The sequence below is a fragment of the Pezoporus flaviventris genome, unplaced genomic scaffold, assembly GCF_033815535.1.
Source record: "Pezoporus flaviventris isolate CSIRO_AGI_PZ_B2104156 unplaced genomic scaffold, CSIRO_AGI_Pfla_v1 ptg000036l, whole genome shotgun sequence".
NCBI lineage: Eukaryota > Metazoa > Chordata > Aves > Psittaciformes > Psittacidae > Pezoporus > Pezoporus flaviventris.
The window spans coordinates 14,097,945-14,123,535 of record NW_026892584.1 but is presented as its reverse complement, the minus strand read 5'-3'; the positions used below and the strand labels follow the sequence as shown (position 1 = coordinate 14,123,535).

Below are 25,591 nucleotides of genomic sequence, written 5' to 3'. Positions count from 1 at the left end.
TACTTTACAAAGAGTGAAGTTTTAACATCCTCTTCCAGGGCTCTCAATTAAGAAATATGTTTCTAGATATCACTATTTTTATAGATATAGGCATAGTTTTTATTTATTTTTATTACCAACCCAACATTTCTATTTGCAGCCATTGATGTAATTCATGACACACTTTCGTGGTGGTTTGTTTGTTTGTTTTTCCTTAAAAAGAAATGCACTTCAAATGAGAAGGATGCCTCTTTGTCTATCTGGTGTTCTTAACGGTACTCAAGATGATCGAGAAGTCCTGACACGGGTGGCAGTTTTTAAGCCCATGCCTTTCAATGGCCTCAAGACCACCAGCGAGATGAGGGTGCTGTGAAAACCGGGGTACTAAAGGAGTGAAAGGACAACCACACCACAGCTCGGGCAGGCTGGTGCTGGGAACACATGGGCACACTGTCCAGGTGTTCCTGAATTCATTTCCACCTCTGAGCAGAAGGACTGCGCAGCGAACCCACCGCCACCACCATTCCAAGGAGCTGGTGCTGCTTTCCTTGGACACCTCTCTCCTTGAAGGGGAGGCTATTCCTGGGTAGCCATTTATTTCTCTATCAGTTGAAAATGAACATAATTTTTCTCTCCCTGCAATATCACAAGCTAGAAGTTAATTATACAAAGAGAAATGCCATAGTCAAAATATACATGGTACGTATTATATTAGAGGGCTGGGGGGGGGGGGAGGGAGGGGTGTCCTCCTTTTTTCTTAGCCCAGGCAGGTGATTGAGATGCTACATGCTCCAGCCTTTGTCACTAAATGTGTGTCTGTGTGTCTCTGTATTAAAAATATATCAGTCTTGTGATGTTCTTGGAAAGAAATGGAAGGCGGCAGGGGAGGGAATGGGCAATAGTGAAAAAGTTCTTTGACTGTGTCATATTCTTGTGTGGCTTCAGAAAATACACATGTTCAATTCCAGCACTGACGGCAGCTCAAAGGTTCAGAGTTTAAATTTTTAACATTTTTCTGTTTAAGTAGTAAAAAAGGGAAAAAAAATGAACTCGAGCAGCGGCTCCCCCCAAACTGAAAAGCAACGAGCAAATGGAAAGAGAAAAAACCCACAAATTCCTCATCAGACTTCTGCAATTCCCAACTAGTGAAAATAAGAAAACATCTCCTTACAGCAGAGGGGTGCTTGGGAGGAAAGGAGACAAGCCCCTGTGGGGAGATGGCCTTCAGAGATGGCTGAGGCTAGGTCATCTCACTGAGCGGGGTCAGTGGCTGGGTTTATTGTGGTTTGTTTTATTTCAACACTTGCCATTGTTGCTTCCTTTCCTTTTGTATCATTTTGGGTGGGTTTTGTCTGTTTGGTTGTTCTTTCACGTTGTGATGGGTTTGCCCTTCTTGGCACCCAGCTGTGTGACCGCCTGGGCAGTGGCAGCCTTCGACGGGCAGCCGTCGCCTCCCATGAAACCATGCTTCCAGGACCGGTGTCCAGTGAGGTAATGGAGGAGGGGTGTCCCTCCCCCTGGAGGCACCGTCCTTCCACTGCCTAAAACCCCTTGATGTAGCAATAGGCCTCCAGGGTGGCGAAGAGGATGTACAGCAGCCAGAGGCTGACGAAGAGAAATGTCGTGGCCAGCTTGCACCCCCGGGGGCCACCCAGCTCCCCCCCGAGGTGGGGCCGCCGGCGGTAGAGGAGGACACTGATGCAGATGAAGGCGAAGATGGTGAAGAGGGTGACAGAGAAGGCCAGGGTGCCCGCTGACACCTGGAACTCCTGCCCCTGCGACGCCCAGTAGATTGCTGCCACTGACCATGCTAGCCCGATGCCCAAGAAGACGTTGACAGCATTGCTGCCTGTGACGTTGGTGATGGAGGCATCGGCATACAGATCCTGAATGGCTGCGGCTTTGCTGGCGAACGTGTCTGCGGTTGGGGGAGGAGGGAAGGAGAAATCACTGGGGGTCCAACAGGATAAATGGTCAACCCTTCATGTCTGGGACACAGACCTCTCCTGATGCACAGCCCGCCTCCTGGGTCCAAGGACCCCATGTTGCCACCAAGCGGGGCACAGACCTTGCCTTGGGACAGGGCTTTGTAGAGCCCCTTCCAGCCTGAACCCCATCCCATAACAGAGCTGCTCCCCTGCATGCAGGAGAGCCACCAGAGGACTTTCCTTGCACCCCATCCCCTGCCCGCGGCCACCCCACCTGGTACAGAAGTGCCAAAGGCGACAAAGATGACGGCAGTCACTGAGTCCTTGAGGCCAATGGTGCAGCCGAAGTGGGAGGCGAGGTCACCGATGACAGCTGTGAGCATGCCAATGATGAGGATGGAGACAATGAAGCAGGCCCAGCCGTTGCAGTACTCAGTGGGGGGCACGCAGGCAAACAGCACCTTCCAGAAGACGGTCAGGAAGTGCATCACATAGTCAAAGCAGGATGGCAGGCGCTCCTCACCAGACTCATCCTCATCCTCATCACCTGCTGCAAACAACATGGAAGAAGAGGTCCAGCACACATGATGGGGCAGGTCAAGATTACAGCCCCCCACCCCAGGGCTCTAGGGATGCTGCCCTCATGGGGCAAGGTGGCATGGTGCCAGCCATGGCAGTGGACTCAGGGCATAGCAGGTCCCTCAGTGATGGGTGAGGCTTGTTAAGAGGGGTGCCTCCCAGAACACCTCAGAACCTGCAGGGCAGGGGAGACGCACAGGGATGTGTTGTACCCACAAAGGGACAGCCCTGTCCCCATCCACAGGACGTTGCATAGGAATTAGTTAACCTGTGGAGGTCACTGCTGAGGGGCACCATGAAATTATTGTTGTCCAATAACTTTATGCCAATATCAGCCCAAAATACTTATTTCTGGGGGGTGAAAACCAGCAGAAAGCTATGGAATTGGGAAACTGGAGAGACCTCTTGGTCTTCCTGCTCCACAGCACGGGCTGGTCACCAGCAGTGCCCCAGCAAGAAATTTCGCATCTCTGTGAGGGATCAGCAGCAGTGTTGCAGGCTCTTGGAGGAGTCTCCTTCTTAGCCTGGGGCAAGGTCATCCCCAAGGATGGAGGCATTGCCAGTCTTTGTGCTGATACAGGATAATGGAAGAGAAAGCAGGAAGGGAACACAGGGCAGATGGCAAGGGGAGGAGAGAGACATGAGAAGAGAGAAGCAGGCCTGGGAAAAAACATGGACCTGCCTATAATGTCTGCTCCACAGCTGCATGGCTCTGGAAGGGGTGAGCTCTCCCAGGCTCCCTGGACAACAGCTGGCAGGTCTCTGGGCTTTTCCCTCCACCAGCAGCTGCCTCATGGGAAAGTATTTCCTATCCGCATGTGGTAACCCTCTCCACTCCCAGAGACTCTACTGGCCACAGCAGACAGGACATCTTCCACCAGCAGGAGCTACCTGAACAGGACAACACGAGGCAGGAGCCAGGAGCCCAGTCAGGATGAGAATATGCTGCCTATACACAGCCCTTCAGACCACCGAAGCAGCAGGAGCACCACCAGCAAACGTAAAGTCTTTGAAAACTGGCCTTCTGGATGTCTCTGTGCCCAGAGATGGATCTCCTGAGCTCCTGGCTAATGCATCTGCAAAAGTCCAGTATACTTGGAGCAGAAAAGCTCTTTGAACTGGCTTTGCTGACAGCCACAACACACGCAACAGCTGAGCATCACTGACCAGGCAGATCCTGTCTCCTCAGCCTAGACAGATCTCACCTCAGGCTGAATGAACCCTACAGATGCTGGTGTGGGTTTTCTGATGTCCCCTCACCTGCGCTGACGGTAATGGCCTCCATGAACTGGTCCCTCCAGGAATGTGTCCCTACAACCAAAGCCAGGTTTGTCTTCTTAATCAGCTTGTCCACAGTGTTCTGTTGGGGAAAGAAAGATGCACAGCAATAAACCAGCTGCTAGCCAGCAAAGCTGATCTTGCAGTCCTCGGTGGTCTCACAGACCCTTCCCAAACCGTGGAAGTGCCACAAGTACTCCCCTACCAGACAGCTGAGGCTGTGACTGGAGTTGGACCCACCTTCTCCCTGGACAGGCTGACTCAAACCTCACCAGTTTGCCACCCCTTAATCCTTCCTCACCAGTTTGCCACCCCTTAATCCTTATGAGGCTCCTTACCTCACCCCTGCCTCACCAGAGACAGCTTTGTTCCTGCACTCTCCTGCACGCTGGCTGCTTCTGCTTCCAGCAGGGGTCCCTTGTCTTCCTCCCGTCACCTCTCCTGTCACCAGCTACTTTCCCGGCATTTCTTGTAGGTTTCCCCTACCCTTTATTCCATCACATACTCCCTTTCCTCTTCCAGCATCCCTTCCCTGCCTCCTCAGTCCTGATCTCCATGGCTGCTCTTCAGTGCCACATAGCTTTCACCTCCTGGAGGACCTCTAGGACAACTACTGACCTTGAACTCGTAGGACTCCTCAATGATGACCTCTAGTTTGGGATGCTCGCCGAGTATTGGCTTGCCCATCTCTGCAATCCTCTTGGCTTCCTCCTCTTCAACTGTCAGCTTCCTCTCAGCCACCTCTGTGAAAGCAAGGTCAACACAACTTTAGACAGCAGCTCTGGAGCATCGGGGCACCATGGAGGCTTCTGCAGCCCCTTCACAGCTTGCCAAACTCACACAGCAATATGGGGGCAGTGGTGGGGTGTTGGACCACAGAAATAAAGGGCCAAGAGTTTGGAATCTCAGTCACCAAAACCATACACAGCATAGTTTTAATTTATTAAAAAGAAACCCAAATAGCTGTTTCTCTAGCCTGCATTGGTGCTTTTGGATGGCGTACACCCTCCCAACAACCCTGCAGCAGCCACATCTTTGGGGAGACCAAGGTACAAATTCATTCTGCCATTTGGCACAGTTGTCCTTTAAGACAGCTTTAATGCCCTGGCTTCTTTCCTGATTCCAGGATCTTTTTATTCCCCTTTGATTAGATCACTATCGGCACCCTGTGCCACTCAGTGCTTGATCTAACATTCAGACAGACACACACAGTCACAACCACAAGAGCACATTCCTAATGAACAATGAACAGGAAGAATTCAGGAAGCAAGTGGGGATTTTCTTTCGTATCACTGCATGTTTAGTTTCTTCTGGAGGAAACTAAACCAGGACTCCAAGTCAGCAGCATGCCGAGATGGCCCTGTGTCAGGCTCATCTTGCTGCTGCCCCAGCAAACCCAGCCTAGGGAGGTTCTGGTTGTGTGGACAGGAAGGAGCCCCCCAGCTATCATGAAGGGTGTCCTGGCACTGTCCCCAGCCCCAACCTAGGTCTGCTTTCCCATACACCCAAGCACAGGCACATGCAACGGTCTCTCTGAAAAGCCTTGACATCCCAAGAAAGAAGCTAGATTTCCCAGATTTGCTTTCCTGTGCCTGACCAGTCAGGGTATATGGAGCTGCAACACGGGACCCAGCTGAGCCTGAGAGCAGAAGCTGCAGCTCTCCAGAATGTGGGGAGTGGAGTATCCAGAGGCAGAGCATCTTCTTGTGGCTAAGCAGAGGTCAGATGTTACCCAAGGTTTACTGTAGAGGTTACAAACACCCCAGGTAATGCCTAAGATGGGATGAATCCCTTGTGGGCTCCAACAGACCTCATACTCCACACTAGATATCACAGAAATTATGAAGTTCCAGTGAAATCCAGTTAAAAACTCTGCCTTCTCTCCATCAGTCCAGCTAGATTGATTGCAAAAACTGTAAGCCTTGCCTGCAGAGTTTATAAGATATAGAACTCCTGTGGCAGGTGACATTATTATAGCCATCACAGAAGCAGAAACCGCTGCATCCATCATTTGAAATCAATGACTTACATCAAAACCATCACTGCCTAGCTCAATGACAGTGTACTTCGGATTTAGGAATCCCAAGTTTACAAAAAAATGATAGATAGGGGAGCACAGCACCTGGAGGAGAAGAAGACAGGCAATGCAGGATGCTGAGGGATGTGGGACAACTGCAGGTAAAGTCAAGCAAGCACAGAGGGGAGGAGGCAGCTGAGCTGGAGAAGTGCAGAAACAGGGTGAACTTGGACAAAATGGCCTGCCTTATGCTACACTCAGAGGTATGAAATGATGGTTATCAAGATTCACTTGGGCAGGTAGTTAGATGAAATCTGCATCTCTTTTTCCAAGACAGAGATTGACAAAGTCCAGTCTCTGCCTCTACCTGGAAGTGTATGAAGATGACAAGCTGTACCCATCATTGACAGTGCCAGTGTTAGCACATATAGCACATACGTGCTTGCTGAGCTGCCTGAGCTTCCCCATAACCTGTAGCTCAGGGGAGGGAGATACCCTCAGCGCTGCAAGGCCCAGCTTGGCAGGTGAGCTGAGCACATGTTGACGTGTGCTGACAGCACTGAGCTGAGCTAAAGCAGCCAGCCCAGCAGGGCTGCAGAGCCCAGATGTGGTGATGGCCTGGCTCACCACTGCCTGAGCTGGGAAGTAACTGCATCTGGAAAGCTGCTGTCACAGCTGGCGGCTCAGTCCCCTGGGCTCTCGCCCACTGGCTGCAGTTGTCTGGATTCAGAGGAGCCGTCCTGAAAACGGAATATCAGGCAGAATTTCCTCAGCTTAACAACTCCAGGAGAGCCGGTGCAACAAAACCTCAGTCCCTATTTCAACTGATCTGACAAAAACCTTTGGCATGGTAAGACAACATGGAGCCTCATGTAAATATTAACTATCTAGGCAAGGCTGAGCTGCAGGCAGGTCTGTAAGCACACACAGTGCAGAAAGCTTTCTCCTCACTGTAGGCAGAGGTATCCAACACAGCTTTACTCCAGAATCTGGCATCTCACTCGTGCTGGTTTATGTACCTGTGCCAGGCAGGACATCACACGACTTGAAACCCTCCTCTGTGGAGGAAGGTCTCCTGCATCTCTTATTACTGTGACCAGGTCCAAGGCTGTTAGCCATGCTGCATGGGAAGGCCTGCAGGATGTTCAGCTGCTAGCAGGTGGTTTTGTTGTCTCTGCAAGCCACATACATATCAGCTACTGATTTGATGAGCATGGCAATCACTTGCCAGGCAGCTCTTAGAGTAAATTAAGTAATACATCCATGTCCAAGAATGGATAGATTGCTCTTGCAGCCTGAGGCTGGATGCATCATGAGTATGGGCCCAGGCACTGCACCAAAGTGAAGGTGCTGGCACTTACCACAGCACTGAAGGGCGGTGGGACTCGTGCTATTTCAGAGAGCACCTTGCCAGCAGAATAAGCACCACCAGAGGTACCTTTAAGCCCTAAATAGGCCACTTGTGGTGAAGGGACAAGCTGATCAGCCTGCTGACAGCATATCCACCGAGACATGAATAATGGAGACCCTGCTGTCACCAAGCAGCTCTTCTGCAGCAAATACAGTGAACTGGGGCACAGAGAGAAGACACACAATTGCCCAAGAAGCCACGTCAAGGATGTCCTATGGGGGCAGCTGACTGAATGCCACTGCCAGGCTACACCTTTCAAAGTCAGCAGCAAACCACAGGAGAACAGGCATAGGCAGAGCGTTCAAATGGGTACCTTGGGGAAATGTTAATAGAGGAAGCTTGCAGATAAAGCAAAACTGAGGTAATTCCTTCATGCCCCATTGAAAAGAAGTCACAAAAACCTAACAAACTTCACAGGTGCATATAAAAATATTTAATCTGCCATTGTATTTTCACTGAGCCTCTCTCCTAACGTAGGAGATAAACAGATTAAGGCTCACGTCAGTATTGTGCTCAAGCACTCATGCAAGTGAGATGTAGGTGCCAAATACCAGGCTAATGATGGTCCTCTGAAATTAAGGCAGTGGTATTTGTGGCAGGAAGGACAAGCTCAGGAGCCCAGTTGACCAATCTCTTGCCCCAGCCTATATTCACCCTACAGTTAAGGGGGAGACCTAAGCACCTCCAAAGAGCAGTACAAAGCACCTACATGAATCAACCACTTCTCCCCACCTACCTTTTAGGACACCTGAGCACTCTGTAGCAAGAAGCAACGCCAACCTCTGCAAAACACTAAACCCAAATCAGAATCTGCTCCAGGCTTGCTCGATCTATCTGTTTCGATGGGATGCTGAGGACTGAGTTGAGCCCCATATGTGCAGACACAACAGCTGATAGGGAATCAACTCTTGTAACATCTCAGTGGCAGGGCACACTCCCGATGCTCCTGCCTTTCAGGGAAGAACTTCAGCCAGCATCCACATGCACTAGCCTGCCTTTGGAGCCACAGGAGGCCACTTCAGCAAGCGTGGGGCATGCTCTCACATCGTGTATGGTAGCCACAGGGCCCCACCTCCTGAGGGACCAGGTGGTAGGGCCAGGGACTCGGAGGGCTCTTCCAGGAAGCAGGGATAGGTCCTTGGTGAGGTGTGTCACCCTCCCCCCCCAGTGCAGTAGCCTGTAAAGGACACTACCAAGGGCTGTGATAAATAAAACACAAGGGGAGGGGAGAGACAGATTTTTATATTCGGAAGGTCAAGTCTGTCAAGGTGAATGCTGCCAAGCTGCAGCTTAATTATTAACTAGCCTGATTTCTGTTTGTATCAGCATCAGTACCTGCTTTTCAACGCAGATTACACCCCAGGAACTTGGGTTGACAGGATTCCATGCTAATTAAGCCTGATAAGGTCTGGCTATGCCCAGCAAGAACAAGAGCTTGCCAGGACATTCTGGGCTGCTGCCACTTCCTCCCCGAGAAGGGGAAAGTGGTGAGAGAGGGGTCCCCTACATCCCACCTACTCTGGCATATAGGTGTGTGCTATCAGTAAGTGCTAACAACCTATCAGGGCTACAGGAGCACACACAGGGCTGCTGTGCCAGGTGCTACACCAAGGTACTCTGCTCCTCATGCCAGGGAGCCCACAGGTTAGAAGAGATGCTATAAGCAGGGGAGACAACATCTGGTAGGATCAAAGGCTGGGTGGGAGGAATGAGAACGAAGTCTGCTTTGGGCCAGGCTGTAGCAATGGCCACAGCTGACTCTAGCACCTACCTGCAGGAGGCAAGCAGAGGGTTTTGGTTAAACCATTCTGTGTCCTCACTTTGCTTCTTTCAGGGTCAGTTCAGACCCTTAAAACTGGGACAGATGAGGGGGCCAGCAGCCCCCAGTTACAGTCCTACCACTGCCAGGCAGCGCTGGGCACATCCCTGCTATGCTCACTGCTCAGCTCTCTCAACAGCACAATGACTTACACAGCGCAATGACTTACACTTGCAGCGCCATCCAGAGAATTGATCTGAAGCCGTTTTCAAAGTGCTTTCAGACCTACACATCATAGGCAGTTTCTTGGGCTTGAAATGCTGTAAGCAGATCTCCTCCTCCTTTTATTTCTCCCAGGAGAATGGAGAGCACTGAGCAGCATTCCCACATCATGCATTGCTCCTGCAGGGTACTTACTACATGGATGCTCGCCTGTTCAACCTCCTTCAGACCAGAGGGACCAAATTGGAACTGGACATTGCATGTGGCCTCCAGGACACATCATATATCAAAGTTAGATAACGTGGCCACTGCACCCTTTGAGCTGAAACAGGCAATGGGAAGTCCCTGTAACATCATCAGAGAGGTAGATACCCATCACCTAGGCAGTGCTGCAAGAATGCCAGCCACAGACCAGTTTGTATTTCCTGTCACTTGCTAAATAAATCGGATTAAAACCAGCAATATATTCATTGAAGATTGCTATGAGAGCCATTTCACACCCCTCAATCTCCATCCATTTCTAGAGAGAGCATGTATCTGCGTGAAGGTCACCCCTTCTGGGGACTGAGCTGCTAGGAAGAAATTAAAACAACAATTAAAATGGGAACTTTTTGTTGCTGCTCAATAAAATATAATCCTGGTAAACAAAGTAAGCAGTGAGCATGAATGAGTTCCTCTCTCCAGAGCGCTGTCAAGCTGTCAGTCACAACTATGGAAGACTGCTGGCTAAAAGACATTCTGGCTTTTGAGGTTAGCATATGGATATGCCCTTTGCTGAAACACATGCGCATGCACAAGCACCGCCAGCTTGGGCTGCTTTCTAAAAAGGGACGAATCTGCTTACTTAGCCCCGAAAGCTATTTTTGAGACATGATACATCCACTAAACATGCCCCAGCATCCTTAAAGCTAACTGGGAAATGCTGCACACTCATGAGAGGGAGGCTAAGGCACAGGGCTGGAAACTGCACATTATTCCACCACTGGCTCTGCCTTGAAATTGCTGTTGACACAACCATCCCCAACGGGCCAGTCAACTGGCATCACTGCTCCCCAGCCTTTCCCACTGTGGACCCAGAGGTTTTAATACAGAAATGAAGAAACATATTTAGAAATACTTTCTTTGATGTGTGTGAATACATGGAAATGGAAGTAGAGCAGCATCTACCATTTAGGTAATTCCTCATTGCTTTAAAGATGTGGACTTCCTGAGCCCAAGAACTTGCAAGCAAAGACTCTACTCGGACTTTCAGTGACTTTTGCAAAGGTTGGGAAGACCACCAGAGCAGCTTGTTCACTGCTGGCAATAGCAGGGACAACTGGAGCAGCTATGGATTTTGGTATCAAATATTTCCCTGTATAAAGAATATACAGAGAGATCATTGCCAATGACAAAACAAAAGGTTATGCAACAGAGGAGTTAAAAAACCCAAACAGGTTTGACTCTCAAGTCATTCCACAGCCATTCAATACCACTGTGGTTCTCTGCAGTCCCAGCAGCAGATACTGGACACTTGGCCGACCAAGGCTTTCAAAAGCTTTGCACAGCCTTGCAAGTCTGGCTTGGAGAGCCTGTTTGGAAGAAGCAAATACTGAGCTGAACCTGTGCCAAAGGTACTCCCCTGCCCAGTTACTTTGCCTTGTGCGAAATTCATAGCCCTCTTTCCCAGGGAGGGTTCTACAAGGCAGGGGCGCAGAGCCAAGCTCTCCCATTTACCTCCGAATAAGGGCTTCTGGGACAAGAGGGGCATTTTCACTTGGGCTTGTTCACTGGTGCACCCCAGGGCTTCTGCCAAGGAGATGGAGCCACTGCAATGACCTGGGCCTGAGCCACTTGTGGCCCTGTGGGGGCTGCAGAAGAGGTGCCATGGGAGGGTGAATGCCCCAGGGCTGCAGAGGAGAGCCAGGGCACCCAGCATTCCCAGGGACACAGCCCTGGGGAAAAGGGACACTGCCTGGGAAAAGCTGTGGGAGCAAGGGGACGAGGAGCAGGACTGACAGATGATGCAGGGGTTTTTACCCAGATTCCTGTGTGCCTGTGTAATCTAAATCTAACATGACACAGACTAAACGAGGACATCACTTCTCTCCCCGCTGATTAGCTGTGATTGCTGCTGAGTGACACTCGCTCCAGCACGTGCCTCTGTGGCCAGCGAGTTCTGCTCACTGGCCGGCTGCTGGCTTGAAGCAGGAGCCAGGGCCAGCACCATGAGCTCAAACTTCAGGCCAAGCACACACTGCATGAACAGAGGGCACACCAGGGCAACCCAGCAAGGGGGGCACCCCAGGGATCCTCCTCCCAGAAAAGACAGAAGCTTTTCTTTATTAACTGGAAAGTCCATAGCTGGTGACCAAGTCCTCCAATAAGAGCTGCCGAAAGCAATCAGGGTTGGATCACAACAGAGGGAAGAAAGGTATGTTATTGTAATAGAAATTATTTGATTTCTGGGGTTCTGATCAAATTAGGCAGCTACTGAATTAAAGCAATGAAATTACTGGGAAGGAGGCTGTGCTCAACTTATCTCCAGTCCTCCCAGACCTGAAGAAGTAACAAAAGAAAATGTCCACAGTTCCAGTAAGTTCTCTGTAAACACCCTAAGCTGGTATTTGGGGAGCTGGGGATTTCTGCCTGCCACTAGCAATTTCCTAATTAGCCCAATATCCAGTGGGTTCAGACCATTCCCTGCACAGCAGATTTGGCATCCTCCAAAAACAAGCAGAGACTGAAGCTAGGGTGGCAGATGCTGTTCCTCTGATTTGCAGCACAGCTCAGGCATGATGAACGCTTTGGGTTCCAGCTCTGTTTGCAAACCTGTCAGACTCAAGCTCCTCCCTGCACCCTGCTGCATGCCCTTATCTTTTGACAAATGTTTCTTTAGTGCAAATTCAACTGTAATCGTATCAGGAATTGAAGGAATAAGAAAAATACAGTTGGCATACATCGCACTGCAGTGGGATCAAGGGAGACTGGCGTAACTGGGATTTCAGGCAAGGAAGGGGAGACTCAGTATAAATGCATGTAAAATCTTGCCACAGGGAGAGATGAAGAGTGCAGAACTAGAGCTGAGGGTGAGGAGGGAAATGATGCTGGTGCTTGTCATGCCCTGGCAGCACTGCCCTGTCGCTGGTCACACTCCTGGGATCCCCATGGATGGGAGTTGGGGAGCACGTGGGTGTATGCACTAAGGGGTGACACATGGCTTAATCCTCTATGGGAAGGGGACACCGTCACAGCCCTGCACCCTTGCCCACCCCAAGCAACACCATCCTGCACCCCAGCAGAAAAGCACAACCCAAGCCCCAGAGCTGCCCAAGGAGGGGGTGGAGTCATGGCCCCAGACCAGCCAGAGCTCCATGATCTGCTTTGCAACCCTGCCTGGGTCATTTCCTAAAGCCACAGGGAAGAATCTGGAATATGGGAAATACTCTTAGATGTCAATCAATCACTGTCATTTCTTAATGCATTGCTCTTAACTAGTTCCTGCTGGACACAAATACCGTGAGCTGGGATTGTCTACAAATCAAACACAAACACAGGGGCTAACCAAAGGGGACAAAAATAGAGCCAGAGCAGGCAAAGGAAAGGAGAAAAAGCACTTACCTTGGGTGAGCAGCAAGGCTGTAGGGAGAGAAGAAAATAAGACAGGGAAAGAGAATAAAAGAGGGAATAAGTTAATATCCAGGGGGAAAAAGCTGTTTTGCAGATGATCGCTGTCAGTGAACAATGGACATGGTGCAAGGCAGCGTGTGAGCTCACTGGGGCTGCATGTTGGGCACAGGCTGGGGAGCAGACGCTGCAGCAGTGAGATGGGGAGGAGGCTTGTGAGCACCAGGGTGCTGGCCCCCAAAGTCACACACACCCCCTAAGTGAAGGCAGAGGGATGGGATGCACGTGGCGATTAGCGAGGAGAGGAAGGGAAGAAGGGGAGGGGAGTGGTTATGCTTGCCATCGGGCCCAACACAACCCAAATTGATCTGAAGGCATAGAGCAGGCCCCAGCTCAGCCAGAAGTACGTGGCTGTGGTGGGGCTTGGCACAGTTGGGGAGCCCTGGTAAACCAGAGGATGACTGAGAAGAGAGGGCAGCCAGGCGCTACTGGCAGCTCACTGCAAAGACCATCATCAGAGGAAGGTGTTGATAAAATGGGCGCTGGCCTCCAGCGTGGAACAGGGCGTTCCCCAGGATGCCCTAGCTCACCTATGTTTATGCCACACACACAGGTACCAGTCCCAGAGGGTCAGGGGGAGAATAGGCACACATCACTGCTTTGAGTCTTCCTGGCTGTCTTTGCTCTGTTGCTGGCCTGCCCGACAGTGCTGCATGTGCTGTGCAACCGTAATCGCAGCAGGATGCAACTGCCACCCAGGAAATGTGACCACATGGTCCCGTGAGTTAGGGAGGAAGGAAGGAGAATAGGCAAAGGTCCTTGCAAGGGATGGACCTTACCCTGAATTTCCACACCGGCACAGTCCAGCCCGCCAGCTGCCTTGGGCAGTGACCTCCTGGCCCTCCCCTGCCTTGATTTCTCCATTCCTCAGAGCTGTCACAGAAACCCAACTGGCTGGATTTCTCTTAGGCGTTGCCCCTAGAAAGCCACAGCCTCCATCCCAGTCTCTAACTAACTACAGAAGGGTCTGTTGAGGAAAAAGTACCAAACTTCTTTAAGAGGTGCCATGCACCAGCTCTGTGCCTTACTTCTGACTTTTACCTGTCTTTCAAACAGCAAACTAGTCCCTAAAGAGTTGGTTGTGTGCAATCACCGTCTTGTAATTAGTAACACTATCATGCACTTCTAGTCTCAGAAGCTTAAAACTGTAGAAAGACTGAGTCAGTATTAACAGCCTCATTTGACAGATAGTAAAGCAAGAAAAGAGAGGCTAAAGGGAACATTTTGCAAACTCAGAAATGGGCTGGAGTCCAAAAGAGCTCATTTTCCCAGACTTGCCAGTTCAGGCCTCTGAAAAGCAGGCACTTTTATACAGATACACCTAACTGTATCTGTGCTGTTTGAAAGTGATTTCCTAAGCGATTTGTCAAAGGTTGCACAGCACATCAGCAGCAGAGCTGGGGAAATTCCAACTTCCCTGCTCCATTGAGCAGCATCCAGGAGCGGAGATTTTCTTCCAGCCTGTGGAAATGCATTGGCTTTGTCAAGATCTTCATCCATCTATCCACCTCCCTAGCTGGAAATACCGTGGGCAGTCCGGGAAGTCTGCCTTGCACAGATGGCAGATGGAGGTGCAGTGAAAAGGGAAGGGACAATGAAGAGGCTCCTTGCCGAGTATCCTTTCTATTTCAGGGTCGCTTCCTTTGGCGAGTCCAAAACTTTTGGGAGAACCATTCACAGATGTGTTCTGCAGCATGTACAGTGCCACAGAGCCATAAGAAGCAATAGGATGCTTGCTCTGTCCTCCACACGGTTGCGCCTGGAAGTCTGCTCCAGGTTTGTCACTTCCCCTTGTGGCATGAGTCTCCTTCTAGCTCTATCCTGCTGCAGCTCTATGCTGTCCTGTGGCTTCCTCACTATTCTGTGGTCTTCTGGTTCTCCAGACAATGTAGGGAAATTTAATTTGCCTTTTGCAATTACAGGCATTAGTACAACGGGTCGAATTGGTGTTCAAATTTAATATAATGAATTATTACTGGGCCCCTAAGCTACTGTGGTTATTAAAAAAAATGTATCATTGGTTTCTCATGTTCTTTAAAACCATTATTCTAGTGCTCTGGGATTTGATTTTATTTTTTCCCTCATTTGCTTTTCAGCCTGCAAAAGAACTATTTTTCTCATTTTCACTTATGATACATGAATATTTGAAGAAGCCTATAAACCTATGAACGAAACATCAAGAATACAGATGCAGAAAGCCAAGGGATTATTTTATCTTTATATTTCTGTGTGAATGCTGTGCATGCAAGCAAGAAAATGATTTTCCAGACAAAAAATTTCTTCCTGCACATACATCTGCTGATGTGTCCTTAGCTCTGACATGTAATATTTCTCCGATCTGTAATGTTTCCTGTAGTCCATATCAGGATGCTGTACCTGTACCAGTCCTGCTGACAGTCCCCGTGCTGTTCGCATCCCACAAGCCTCCCTCCGCTTCCCCTCAGCCTGGGCTGTGCTCCTCTATCCCTCCCCAGGGCACCTCTCCCGCTCCTGCACTCCTGCTCTGCATGACACACTTCCTGTGGGGCTAAGCCAGGCCACCTCATTGCTGTTGTCATCTCAGGTAGTTCCAAAGGCTTGACATGCATAGTCTTACAGGGAGCTGCTAAAATTAGTTCCACAATCAAATCCAAAATAGCAGTTCCAAGTATCCCTTACCTAATCCTTGCATGACATGAATGCAGACAAACCTGCATACCCACAGACAAGGTAGATGGCACTGACTCTCTCAGAAGACCCAAAGCCTTCATCTCTGGTTCCCAGTTTCATCCTTTACTGGGATTTCTCTGCCCTGCAGGCCTGGTTTTCACCAGGTGAAGCCAAAATTGCATGCACAAACTCTGCTTCCCCTACTACCCCTGGGACTGGCGAATTTAGACCTGAACTTAGCTACTAAAAGCTATTTACTAATAAAATATTTCATCTGCATGTTTTCAGTGTACTTTGGAGCCATATCCTGCTCTGACACCTGCGCTGGTGTGTGTTAAGGGGCTGAATTGCCTCCTGCTTTAACTCTACCAAAACCAAAGAAGGTTAAACCAAGAGGAACCAGGCTTGGGAAGGGAGCAGAACAGCCATTGGGGGCAATCCTGTAGTTTACAGCAACCCAGTGTGCTAAATGTGTATCTCAGCCTTTTTCATAAATACCTTTTTTCTGCTGTTTACCTTGCAGAGATTTGACCATGCATGCACTGCATGCTTTATTCTGGATTAATTCTTCATTAACATAAATCTTTTCTAATCATTATCCCTAAAGGCTCCAGGAAGCCAATGAGTAATCAGTGGATCCTTGTTAAAGGCCTGGAATTTACAGAGTGAGGCTGAAATGAGGAAGAGGAGGCTGGATTTTGATGAGACCCTCAGTGACACAGCAGGGCGGTCACAGGCAGCCAAAGGCAAGGAGAATACATTGCTTACACTTTGCACACACCCAAAGGAGCTCAGTGACCAAGCAAACTGTGGGCTCAGTTCCCCAGAGAGGTAAGGTTCCCCCATCTTCCAGACGTAACTGTCCACAGGCTCTGCCTCCACTCACTGAGGTGAGCAAACCATTTCCCTAATGGACTGTGAAGAGCTATAAACATGGTTTTTATAGGCTAAACAACACAGAGATTTTGCAGCATTAACCTTAATGCTGTTATTATTGCAGACTCCAAGAGACTCTTCTCCATCAGGAGAATCAGCAGAGTTCAGCTTAATCATAGAGCTGTAAGCAAATTATTAAACCTTCGGGAAGGAGGTAACAGCAGTCTGACATTTCTTTGCTATTCCCATCAGCAGCTGATGGAAGAAGGAAAATGCTAAGAAGCATCTGCCCACATTTCAGAAAACTGCAGCGCATGTGCTCATGTATCGATGCTGCTTAACTTTTACAGGCACTGACCTTTGTACCAAGTCACATCATTCCATCAATATTTGATACAGATAACTTGCTGGATCAATCCAAGCTAGGAATCTTTCTTCATCTGCAGTTTAATCCTCACTCTGTGACTCCTAGCCACATCCTTCCTCTGGAGCACAACACCTTCCCATCAGGGGTGCTGAGACTGTGTTAAAAGGAGCTGTGTTGCAAGATATGTCCAGAGCAGTTGATTCGTGCTAGGAGGGCTGAGAGGACTTCAGACAAAATCTTCTCAAGCCAGGTCATGCCAGCAAGCTGTTCAACAGTGCTCACCAGCCATCTGTGCTCCAGTTTCCAGTGAAGTCGTATCTTGTGGGAGACATGCTTTCTGAAGCAAAATTTTGCATGAAGGATGTTGGTCCCTTTTACAAAGCACAACCATCAAGACTCAGCCTTCATGCACCAGCTCTGAGGTTGAACTGTCCACTGCTGTGCTGTGAGCTGAATTCTCATGAGCAGATGCCCAATTACCCTCATGAAACATAATTTTCCAATTTTTCACTATTGTCTGAAATCGAGTGAAATCTTCCGAAGTAGACCCACTTGCCATTCAGGCTTCATCAACACTAAGGTTAATCCCCGTTTAAGCAGCAGACTGAATTTACCCAGGTAAAGCAAAGCAAATTTTTCTCCTGTAATCCAGGACTGAAGAAAAAGTGTGAGAGCTGAAGTGTGAAGAAAATATGTCTCAAAAATCCTGCTGGGCTGACAGCAGCAAAATCCTCGTTCTGAGTTGTGAGCTGACACAATACCAAAGCTGCCATGAGAGCAAGAGTCAAACCAACAGGCAATGTCTTGTCATAAAGGAAAAGACTCATTTCACTGCAGGAGCACTTTTAAAAGGTGCTGGAAAAAGGATGGCCAGGAAGGTGGCTCAGGGTGCTGGGAGCTTTCAAAGCTCCGCAGTGCTCAGGAGACAGGGATTCAGTTTATGTGACTGCACATACGGAGGAAAGGTGAGACAAGAAGGATTCAGAGATTAATTTCTTAGAAATGGAGAAAACAAAACCATCAGTAAATCTGGGAGATGGCCAGGAGGATACAGAAAAGAAACATCTGCCATCTTTGCCAAGCAAAGAATACGAGTCTCTGATTTCTTTTTACTCATTCACTTCAATATAACAAGCTTGCAGCAAGCACCATCTTTGCCAGGGCTCTTTGCATCTGATACGCTGCTACCAAGTCAGTATTGGTCTTCATCACAGACTGGGCTGGCAAGATACCCATCTCAGATCTATTCTCATCTCTTTGAATTATTGGAGCACATCAACAAAAAGAGCTGCTGAAGTAAAACTACTTGATGTGATTTGTTCGGGTGATCAGAAAGGCTTTGAAAAACTCCAGCTGCAAAAAGCAGTTGGTGAAAAAGAATAAATGAGCTGCAAGACAAAGTTTGGTATTGTAGGTGTAGCACTTATATAACAGCAGTGAGTGGTCTGGTCTCCTTATGGCAAGGTTTAACAACCAAATGCCTCAAGGCTCAAAACAGCACAGCACTAATATAACTGGGGGTAAATAGCGAGGAGCAGCATCTGCAGATGGTGCAAGATGTGTCAATGGAAAGGCTGTACCAGTGGCTGTTACATGTCGTGCAAGTCCGGAGCAACATGAAGACAGGAATTCATGTTTGAACCACCACATCCACCTTTCTGGGTAGAGATGTTTTTTTCTTCTGGTAAGGCGCTAACAGATGAAAACAGCAAGAGCAAGAGGATGAATTAATGCTGAGCTCTGGCCCTCACAGAGACTTTCCTGGAGATACAGTCTTCTGCCCCACAGCTTTTGTCAGGGACAAGGAAATGTTCCCTTGACTGGAGGTGCGTGCTTTTTATCGGCATGTGCATGGAGCAGCACAGTCAGCAATGCGAGCCATATGGTAGCAAACCCTCCTCTTGCCTGGATCTTCTTCTACTGTGTGTCTATCAGAAACCACTGCCACTGCAGCCAGCAGCAGCGTGGTACCCTCAGGGACAGCACACTGGATTTGAATAACACTGGGCTCAGGACCAAGTTCTGCATCTCAAAATAAACCACCCAAACTGTGCTCCTGGCTGGTTTGAAAAGCACCCATCTACTCATCCCTCCCTTCAGCTCTGCCTTCCTTTCAGGGCATTACATTTCATCGCTGATTTCATCACTGCTACCTCACTTGTATCCTTAAGATAAGCTAGCAGCTTCCCCCTGCATGCGGAGGTCCTGGGGCAAGAGCAGGCCCTTTGCACAAACCTATGGTAGTACAAGCATGACTGTGATGGACTGGCTGCATCTGCATGCCCCAGATTGTAGATTACTTCCAAACATGACAGTCAGCTGAGGTGCCCAACACTACCCTGCTCCCAACAGGAGCCAAAAGAGCAGTTTTGAGAAGAGCTGTCTGAGAACATCCAATAATCCTACAGGAACAGGCTAAGTGCAGCGTAACAACGGAACAACAACACACCATCAAGAAAATCACATCTTTTGTGGTGTTGGAAACAAATGAGTGGGTAGCTGAAACCCAGAGAGACTCTTCATCAGAAGTAACCTAGCCTGAACCTCCCAGAGGAGGCAAAAGCTGCGCTTTGCCCTTGCCACGAGTTGCTTGGGGTCCATTCACCACTGCAGCAAACCCAAGGGAAGTCCCAGCTAGGCACCTGTGTTTTGGGCTGTTTCCTCCATTTGTGGGTGCGGGGCAATGGCAGTACCCGCACACCAAGGTGGTTGCTCTGACCTTCCAGCCTGCAGGCTGTTTCAGTTGAATTCATGCTTTGCAATAAATAAACCATCTGGAATCTGCCCCTGCAATGGTGTGATGACAGCAAAACACATGTGTAGCAGTCAGCATGAGCATCCCTTCCCAGCACTGTATGTCAGGCTGCATGCTTCCTGATTGCATCCCAGCCTGCTGCCTCTCCGCCGGGAGCCAGCTGCTCTCATGTGCACCCCGTGAAGATGCTGGCGACAGCAGCTGCTCTCGATCACTCTTGATGGGAGTCTCGCATAGTTCCTTATTCTTCACCCCAGGCACAAGGTATGCTTGTTGGAGATGCCATGACATGCAGCACTACAGAGCTGGGGATCTTTCCAGATGCCCTGCAATTGGTGCAGCGACTGTGCCACCTTGTGCCAGCAACATTTACAAATGCGTTCTAATCTCCTGCCTCGGATTTTAATCCCACAGTGCTCTCACTCTGACTTTTCTCTTATGAGGCCAACCAGGGCTCTGCATCTCCTCTTCAGCATGGTCCTTTACTTCCTCCCAGTAAATAGGGTCCATCCGAGGGTGCACCCTGACCATTGGTGGTTGAAGCTCCTAGCCTGCGGGCTCTGTGCTGCAGATCATTCGGTCCAGCTCTCATTTCCACTCTGCCTGTTGCAAATCAGGAAGTTCCACTGACTCCAGCTGATGCTGGTGTAAATGAGAGACACACAATACAGCAATCTGGCTGTACTAATAAAAACAAGGACATCTTACAACTGAACCATGTTAGGAGCTATTTGGATTTTTTTCAAATATGTGTTTTTATTCAGCCAGATGCAACATGGCCTATATGGGAAAAAGAAGTACAGGATTTCAGGGTTGGAAACTTTGACCTAGGTCTGAACACTTTTCTGACAGATTCAAAGAGCTTAATCTCCTTAAACTCACAAGAAAACATCCAAGTGTAATATGGGTATAGTGAGCAGATTCTTCACAGAAGCTGTGGCATAACATACAGTTCTGTCATCTGACAAAGAAAAGTAGGAAAATGACTAGAGGCTACAAGCCAAGGCCAAACAACTTCTACCTAGAAGCTGTGCTCACATGTTCACCCTTGAGGCAATTAACTGCTGGGATATACCCTCACTGGATATGGCAGCTTGGTCACTGCTTCCACTCAAGGGCAGTTGGACTTTGGTGAAACCTGAGGGCCTGAGCTCAACAGACACACAAATCCTAATGTCCTTCGTGGCCTACAGGCTTCCAGAGGCAGTCTAAAGGCATTAAACTATGAATCCTCTTTGGGTTTACATTTTACAAATCCAGGAATGCTGTATGACATTGTCATGCTAATGCAAGCTGTATCTATCCCAGTTGTCCTGGAGAGCTCTTCATGGGAGCTCGGACTGGCCAGAGGGCAGCTGCTGTGCTGGCGAGATAAGAGATGGGAGACGTTTCAGCAAGGGAAAGCTGTGAGATGCATGAGCAACTGCCAGGAGCAGAAATCAGCTCACGGGTGCACACGTCTGTCTCCACTTTGTATCAGACACTCAGAAGGTGGATTTGAATTCCCTCATGTAAAATGCTTCTGTTTAAAGTTTGGCCCTCCTGGGCCACCTCAAAGCTGGTGAATCCAATGTCAAGACCCGCTCTGGGAGAAAAAAGTCGAACACAAATTGTACAAAGACAAAGATATATGTAGGCAAGGCAAAAAACACAAGTCAGGGTTTACTCCCACTATAATCGTGCTCTGCTGGGAGATCCTGGGTCTCACTGCTGATGAAGAAGGACCTCAGCAGAGCCCTGCACCCTCCACATGACAGATTGCAATTGTTTGTGCCACATTAAGGGGGTTTTCAGATGAAAGCCATGGAGGACCTTTTTTTTCTTTTTTCTTTTTTAAAGCAAAACAAGATACCTCACACATTCCCTCTTCTCTCACGAGCTTTTCACTGCACTGAGTAGGCACCCAAGAGCACCAAGGCAATGCCCTGGCATGCAACAACAGAGGGGAGGACTGGGAGGGCATATGGGAAGAGCTGAAGGGGCAGCCATGCATTACACCCTTCTCTTGCCTTTCTCATTCCCCAGGGTCCTGGCAAAGGAGCAGGAGAGGGGAAAACAGCAGAGGTGTGCTCAGAACAAAGAAACATATCAAGACAAGGAAACCCAGTCAACATAATACAGCCTCCGAGGCTCAAGCATTGCACAACAGTAGGATCATAAGTAAGCTGGGCTCTAAAAGGCAGAGATGACACCAGAACAGGGTGAAAGCAAGAATACAGGAGCACAGAGAGTAAAAACCGATCCATCTACAGGAGGAGGATAAAAGGAGGGAGGAGAAAGGAGGAGAAAGAAGGTTATATTTTCTGGATTTGGGGTTTGGAGACTTGACTTTGATTATTTCTTTTTTCATTTTTTTTTTTCATAAAGGATCTCACACCTGATATTCCTCGTTCCATCCATCTCGGTTCACCAAGAGCAATGAAGAAATTCTCCTGCCTTTCGTATTCCTCCTCATCTACTATCTTAACCCTTACGGTCTTCCTGTAGGGACAATAAGAAAGACAACTGTGTACAGCAGGTCAGCTGGCTGGAGGTGAAGTGGCAGCAGCAGTAGCAGTGGCGGCAGCAGTGCAGGCTCCTGGCACGCAGCCCCTTCCCTGCCAGAGCGGTGCACGTCGGCCTGCCTCTTGGACACGGGGCATCCATCACAGCTGCTCCTTAGGGAGCGGGAGAGTGTTAAAAGGAGAGGGAGCTCATGAGGAGGTGAGGAGGGAGAGAAGGAAAGGGGGAGGAGGGCCTGGCTGATGGTTAGTGGAAGGCGACTTCTGCAATGCATTTGTTTTCAGTGTCAGATGGTAATGGAAAGGGTGTCGGCTGCCTGGAAATCACCAGGGACCACCCTGAGGTACCCACTGCATTTTAGCTGGAAGATCAATTGCTTCTACTACCCTTAAAATTAATAATAAATCTGTAGAGATTCTGGGCTGGAAGCCTGAAGAGGACAGAGAGAGATGGGCATTCACAGACACATTCCCCAGTGGGGTGAAGTGGGATTCTGCCAGCAGGCTACAGCTCTGTCAACTGCAAAGGAGGCTGATAGTTCTAATTTCCATTTTTAAAATGGCACATCTTACTGCTTTTTCTTCTTGATAGCATCTTCCTTTTCCCCCTGACATGTCCCACGAGTGAAGACACAGCTTTCCCAGGGAGCAGACAGCACTGCTGGGACCTGACAAGGGACACAATGGCACTAAAATACCTCTGAGGCTCAAACAGAAATACCCTGGCCACTGGAGTGGGGCTGGCCCTTCTCTCCTGGCTCCCTCCAGCACCCCTGCAATGCACACAGCTACTGTGACCCCTCAGGCAAACCGAAGTGGGGCATCAGCTCTTCCTGCCCTCCCAGAGCCGCTCCGCAGCAGCTGGACTGAGGGCTGCACAGCCTTTGCAAAGTCCTTCTCAGAAGTTATAGGAGCTGCTTCTCTACCAGGCCTTGATTCCTGTCTTTTTCTAACATGGGTCTGACCAGGACACACCACAGGACCAGGGCTGGGTGATGATCTCCTGAGATGCTGGGTATGTTTCTAGCCAGCATCTTCCCACTGACACCATAAAATTTGCTTGGACCCTAGAGTGGGCATGGCAGAAGGTCCATCATAAGCTACCACAGAAATACAGACAAGCAGGACTGCTTTCTGTCCTTCTCTCTCTGCACCCCTGGCCACTTTGCCTCTCCTACTCCCAGCATCACTCCCCCTGCCACCCCACGGGTACCATGTGACACAGTGTGCGAGCACAGCAGTGTTTAGGGCAGAGCGGTTGGAGACAGAGAGACATCAGAGGAAGAGGAGGAGAAGAGGAAGGAGATGGAAAAGAAGAGGAAAGAACGTTAATGTTAGTCTGCAGGGCCAGTACTACACCTTTTTGTAAACTCATATCCACCATGCGGGGACTCATCAGCTCAATGAAGAAATTCTTGGTTTTTTCATACTCCTCATCATCAATTACCTTGATGTGAACTGTTTTGCTGTGGATGGAAAAATAGTAAGGGTCATAAAGAGGAGAAGGGAACAGAGAAGCAAAAGTGAAGGAAGGAGACGAATGGGTGCATTAGGGAGTCAAAGTTTTCTCACCCACTGAACAAGCTCAACATGGCCCTTGAGAAAGACTAAAGCCCCACTCCTGCAAGTGATACTGGCCAATTTTCTGTTTAACCCAAAGGCATGATGGCATGCCACACCGTGCAAAGCGAAGTCAGACAAAAATATTGCTGATTCCCCAGCAAATCAGTGAGGGGCTCAGGAGTCACCAGCAATGAGGTCTGATGGCCAGCAGGGAAGCAGGTTTCCCTCACCCTGCTACCCACCACACACACACACACACACACACACACACACGCGCAAAAGCAGATACACAAGCACACACACCCTGTGGGCACCATGCTGCTGCCTCCCTGACAGCAGCACACGCTGACCACACGGACTGGGAAGGACCCTGCAATCTGCAGCTCTGATATCATTCATGTCAGAGGTAACCCTAGGTGATGAGGGTTTATTAGCATCATCAATCTGCTCTGAGAGCTGCTGGCTGCTGGAGCAGTGGGGCAACATATCCTACATCTCTCCTTCAGCAAATTTCTTACAAGTTATTGAAGCATTTTGCAGAAGAGCTCATTGTGCTGTGGTTTCCTCTCATGGCAAATACATGCCTTATGCAGAGGTCCCCATCCCTTGGCTTTCACACACAAACAGAACAAGGGAAATGAGTTGAAGGCGCTGCCAACCTGATGCCTCCTTTCTGCTAGGGTTGCACTGACTGTCATGGGATGAAAGTGACCCCTGCTCTCCCTTCACTTTCTTGGTGGCTGCAAAGCTTCATTGCAATCTCACCCCTCACTTGTGACAGGAGGGATTGATGTTTTTATTCTGGGCTGATCACACACCCTCTTAAATGCAGCACTGTTTGCACGTGCATTGATGAGCCCATATGATTACATGCTGGTATAAACGCAACTGCTCTAAACAGGCATGTGCTTGCCACCTTGGGGCTCCTGGACTTCCAGTCAGACTCAACCCTAATCTGGAGCTGCATTTTTTAGACAAAAAGCCAGTTCCATACAGAACACATTTCTCTTACCCCAAAACATCTGCCCCGATAGCCACGAGGCCAGCTGCCCCTCCTGCCAGTGAATACCCCCCTGCTTCCCACAGCTCTGTACCCATGCATAGCCATGTGACTGTGACCTCCCCTTGATCCCTGACCATCCTCAGCATTCAGATCATGCTGTGCACAACCAGTCTTGGCTGGGGATTGAAAAGAGGTGAAAAGCCGGACTGGCAATCACAGAGTCTGGAAAAATAGCCCCAAGCTTCAAATACCTATGCCCTTCATCCAGTAGCTCTTGGCACTTCAGAGAATGAGCAGTCCAGCCCTGTATCCTGGGGATGCTGCCACTGCCAGAAACCCCCTGAAAATCACCATTTCGCAATGGAGAATAAGAGAGTCAATTAATTGTCGTCACTGCAGCTTGCATTCCTACTGATACTGTTAATGACCAGAAAATTATCCAGTCATCCTACAATTTGATCCTCAAGTCATAACTGCTCCTGGAGTTTGACTGTGGAAATCCCATTCCCTGTACTGGCTCTTGTTTTGGTCTTAGTCCCAAAACCTGTCTTTCAACTGATGGCATACGGGATAGAGGGAAGACTTTGGACAAGCTCTGTTATATTCATCAGTGCAGGAATATGCAAGAAAAATTGCCTCCCATTCTTCTTTCTAAGCTAAATCAGCTTTATTTTTGTCAGTGCTTGCTCTAACCATACCCTGCACTAATGCTAGCAAGGCTCCATTCCCTGCTCTAGACCCTTTCAGTCTTCACTAATCCAGCCTGAAGGATGTAGGATTTTACATAATACGTCTCCAGTGTAAATGTTGGTGCTCTGCTAAAGCTTCATTGGGATGATTTTGTTGCATTTTCATTTGAGAGATTGACTGAGTTTGGCTTTTGAACCAGGTGTTGTGTGGTGATACTTTGGAAAGCTCGTTCGATTTGCTGAGTTAAACCTTCAGCTGATTCACAGCTCTGAGCTTTTCCTTGCTCATACACTACAAAACAAAAGGTGGGATTTTCAAAGGCAGCCTGTGCTTCCTGAACATGGGTTA

The 25,591-nt window shown here is 49.0% G+C and overlaps 1 protein-coding gene across 11 annotated transcripts in view; it reads right to left on the bottom strand.

Moving 5' to 3' along the window:
* Positions 1 to 1,079: 1,079 nt before the first annotated feature.
* The window catches only part of SLC8A3 (solute carrier family 8 member A3), a 115,533-nt gene continuing 91,021 nt past the window's right edge, over positions 1,080 to 25,591 (bottom strand). For 4 of the 11 annotated variants that reach the window (XM_061463228.1, XM_061463226.1, XM_061463227.1 and 1 more), the window contains 6 exons: positions 23,347 to 23,453; positions 12,774 to 12,791; positions 4,383 to 4,507; positions 3,747 to 3,846; positions 2,182 to 2,457; positions 1,080 to 1,897 (listed from right to left, as the gene is read on the bottom strand). In XM_061463228.1, the coding sequence (XP_061319212.1) occupies positions 1,521 to 1,897; positions 2,182 to 2,457; positions 3,747 to 3,846; positions 4,383 to 4,507; positions 12,774 to 12,791; positions 23,347 to 23,453 (1,003 nt within the window). In that variant the 3' untranslated portion in view covers positions 1,080 to 1,520. Of the gene's footprint in view, positions 1,898 to 2,181; positions 2,458 to 3,746; positions 3,847 to 4,382; positions 4,508 to 12,773; positions 12,792 to 21,863; positions 21,968 to 23,346; positions 23,454 to 25,591 lie in introns of those variants that run through there. The other 7 variants (XM_061463235.1, XM_061463231.1, XM_061463230.1 and 4 more) reach the window with 7 other exon arrangements.